At 43.3% G+C, this 2,916-nt stretch overlaps 1 protein-coding gene across 5 annotated transcripts in view; it reads left to right on the top strand.

The window, feature by feature from the left end:
• ZFR (zinc finger RNA binding protein) overlaps window positions 1-2,916 on the top strand; it is a 48,200-nt gene that overhangs the window by 232 nt on the left and 45,052 nt on the right. For 4 of the 5 annotated variants that reach the window (XM_010563972.1, XM_010563970.1, XM_010563969.1 and 1 more), the window contains exon 2: window positions 66-150. The exons of the other annotated variant lie outside the window; for it this stretch is intronic. In XM_010563972.1, coding sequence (XP_010562274.1) covers window positions 66-150 — 85 coding nt within the window. The remainder of the gene's footprint in view (window positions 1-65; window positions 151-2,916) is intronic. 5 annotated transcript variants of the gene reach the window in all.

The following is a 2,916-nucleotide window of genomic DNA, read 5'->3' as shown; positions in this document are numbered from 1 at the left end:
GGCCTCCTGTCATGGCCCCGACCGCCGCCGCCGCCGCCACCGCCTCTTGGTTATCGTCGCTGCAGTGCCCAGCCGGCTGGGAGAAGATGCCAAAATGGCCACCGGCAACTACTTTGGATTCACCCATAGCGGGGCTGCTGCTCAGTATAGGTAACCACCGCGACCGCTCCCTGCCCTGCCCCGCCCCTCCCTCTGCCCGGGCCCGCAGCCCCCTCTCCCCTCTCCGCCTCCGGCCCCCCGACCCTGAGCGGGCCCTCCCCGCCCCCTCGGGTGAGGGCTCGGGGCTGCTCCCGTCCCGCGCCCCGTGCCGGTGCATCTCCTGCACCGCCGCTCCTCCGGGATGGCTGTGCCTGGGACCCTTCTGCTTGTCTGCCCCGCCCGCGGGTGTGTTTTCTTATCCTCCTGGTAAGGGCCTCCCTGTATCCCCAGTGGTGTCAGGGTGGGGACGTGGAGCAGGGCACTACGCAGGAGGAGGAGAATCGGCGGCAGCATCAGGTCCCGAGGCCCTTAAATTAAAATGGCCACTTGCAGTCAACACCGCCAGCAAGTTACCATCTGCTGCCCCCAGGCCCTTCTCCTTCTTCAGCTTCGGGGAAGACGGGGTTTGCTCCTCAAGTCTTTGCCCCCACTTATGTCAGTGTGGGAGGACAGAGTCCTTTTTAACATGGGTTAGAAACCAGCCTCTGGGAGACCGGGTGGGTAAGGGAAGAGCTGAAGCACCAGAAAATACAGGGGCTTTCATTCTGTTGAAGCAATGTTATAATTAACGTCTCTAAGAAAGTAGAGCAGGTACGTTCAAGGCCAGGCACCTTTTAAAAAGATTTTCTACTTTGATATCTAAGACCGGGAGTAGGTCTTCTTGTGTTGCTCGGGGACCTGTAACTGTACATTTTGTATAGACACACTGCTGTAAGTCTTTGTATCTTTGTAGTTTTTGTGCGTCCAAATTGTGTATCAGAGTGTTAAAAAGTAATTGGCAGCATCTGTTATCTCACATTTTATGAAATCAGATTACTTAATTTTGGCAAAAAACAGATACAGTCAGGAACATCTTCATATTTTTGGCTCGTATTGAAGTGGCACCGTGTCGTGGTTTAACCCCAGCTGGCAACTAAGCACCATGCAGCTGCTTGCTCACTTCCCCCCCACCCAGAGGGATGGGGGAGAGAATCGAAAAAAGTAGAACTTGTGGGCTGAGATAAAGGCAGTTTAAGATGACAGAAAGGAAGAAAATAATAATGATGATAATAATAAAATGACAGTAATAATAAAAGGATTGGAATATACAAAACAAGTGATGCACAATACAATTGCTTACCACTCGCCGACTGATGCCCAGTTTGTTCCCGAGCAGTGATCCACCCTCCTACCCCCTCCAGGCCAACTCCCCCCAGTTTATATACTGGGTATAATGTCATATAGTGTAGAATATTACTTCAGGTTAACTGCCCTGGCTGTGTCCCCTCCCATCTTCTTGTGCCCCTCCAGCCTTCTTGTTGGCTGGGCATGAGAAGCTGAAAAATCCTTGACTTAGTATAAATACTTAGCAACAACTGAGAACATCAGTGCGTTATCAACATTCTTCTCATACTGAATCCAAGACATAACACTATACCAGCTACTAGAAAAAAATTAACTCTCTCCCAGCTGAAACCAGTCCACATTTGAATCTGTGTTAGTCATTTCATAAATCTGTAATAAAGACCTTCCTTGATCCCTAAGTCTTGGTTAGTGGGAAAAACAGAAGAATAAAGCAAATATGTGAGGCGTTATTAACAAACAAATGCAGATGTGTGCTACTGTTAACTAGCTAATAAAAATTGCATACCTGACATAGTTTCAGGAATATACAGTTTTATGGCGGTCTTGGAATGACTCCCAATCTATTCTTTACATCTATTTTTTCCTGGAAATGGACATAAAGTACATTAAATTTCATTTGCTCCAATGTTTAATAGTTAAAAGAGAGGATTAAACTTAGCTCATCTGCTAGTTCTTTTAAGATTAGGTGCTTACAGTATGGTTATGTTTTACTTGACAGTTGCAGTGAAATTTGAAACTTGAGGTGCCATGGGGTATGAAGGAGTTTCTAAATAGGATTTTTTTTTGTCAGTAGACAAATTAAGTGAATAATAAACAGAGATCCCTATGTCTGCAGTTTTGAAGTAGAGATTAATTTTTTAAATTATTACTCCTTTTTTTTTGGAGCTGAGGTGGTCTCTAGACTTACGAATCTGAACAACTCATTTGAAATTTTGTTTTGAATTGCAATATAAAAACATATAATTGGGATAATGTTCAAGTTCAAAACTTGTTTTCATAGTTAATCCTAAACATATTCTTGAGAAAATGGAAAACTGATCAAAAGAAGCTTGCACTTGTGATAGCAAAGTAAAAAGATACTATTTCATTTGCTGTCAGTAAAAGACTCTACATGCGATAAATGGTTTGTATATTTACCACATCTGAAAGTGAAGAGACACAGCAATCAGTGTTAGAGCAGTCCTTTCATAAGAATTAATTTAATATTTTGAGCAGAAAACACACTAGCCACTTAAAATGTCTAAAAGGGAGCTTACCTTCATGAAGCAGACTTGGCAGGTCCTTAGCAGCTTGTTTACAGAGTGCTACAAAATGTATATTCCGCTCCAGTATATTTGAGAAAGAAATGGAGATAGCAGGGGAAGATAGGAAAAGATTTAATACTGCAACAAGTGCTCTACAGTTGTTACTAGTATTTGAAGTAACAGTTTATAGAATAATAAAATTCCTGCGTTCTTAGAAACCAGGATAATAGATAAACAAATGGATGTTTATCTGCATAGTTAATACATAGGTGAGCCTCCTAAATCTAAAAATAAAAATAAACTTCTGGCCACAGAACTAATCCATGGACTTTTAAAAAGTTGCTCAAAA

This window comes from Haliaeetus leucocephalus, unplaced genomic scaffold (genome assembly GCF_000737465.1).
Source record: "Haliaeetus leucocephalus isolate CR32 unplaced genomic scaffold, Haliaeetus_leucocephalus-4.0 Scaffold174, whole genome shotgun sequence".
Lineage (NCBI taxonomy): Eukaryota > Metazoa > Chordata > Aves > Accipitriformes > Accipitridae > Haliaeetus > Haliaeetus leucocephalus.
The sequence above is the reverse complement of the archived record's forward strand: the minus strand, read 5'-3'. Positions and strand labels throughout refer to the sequence as shown.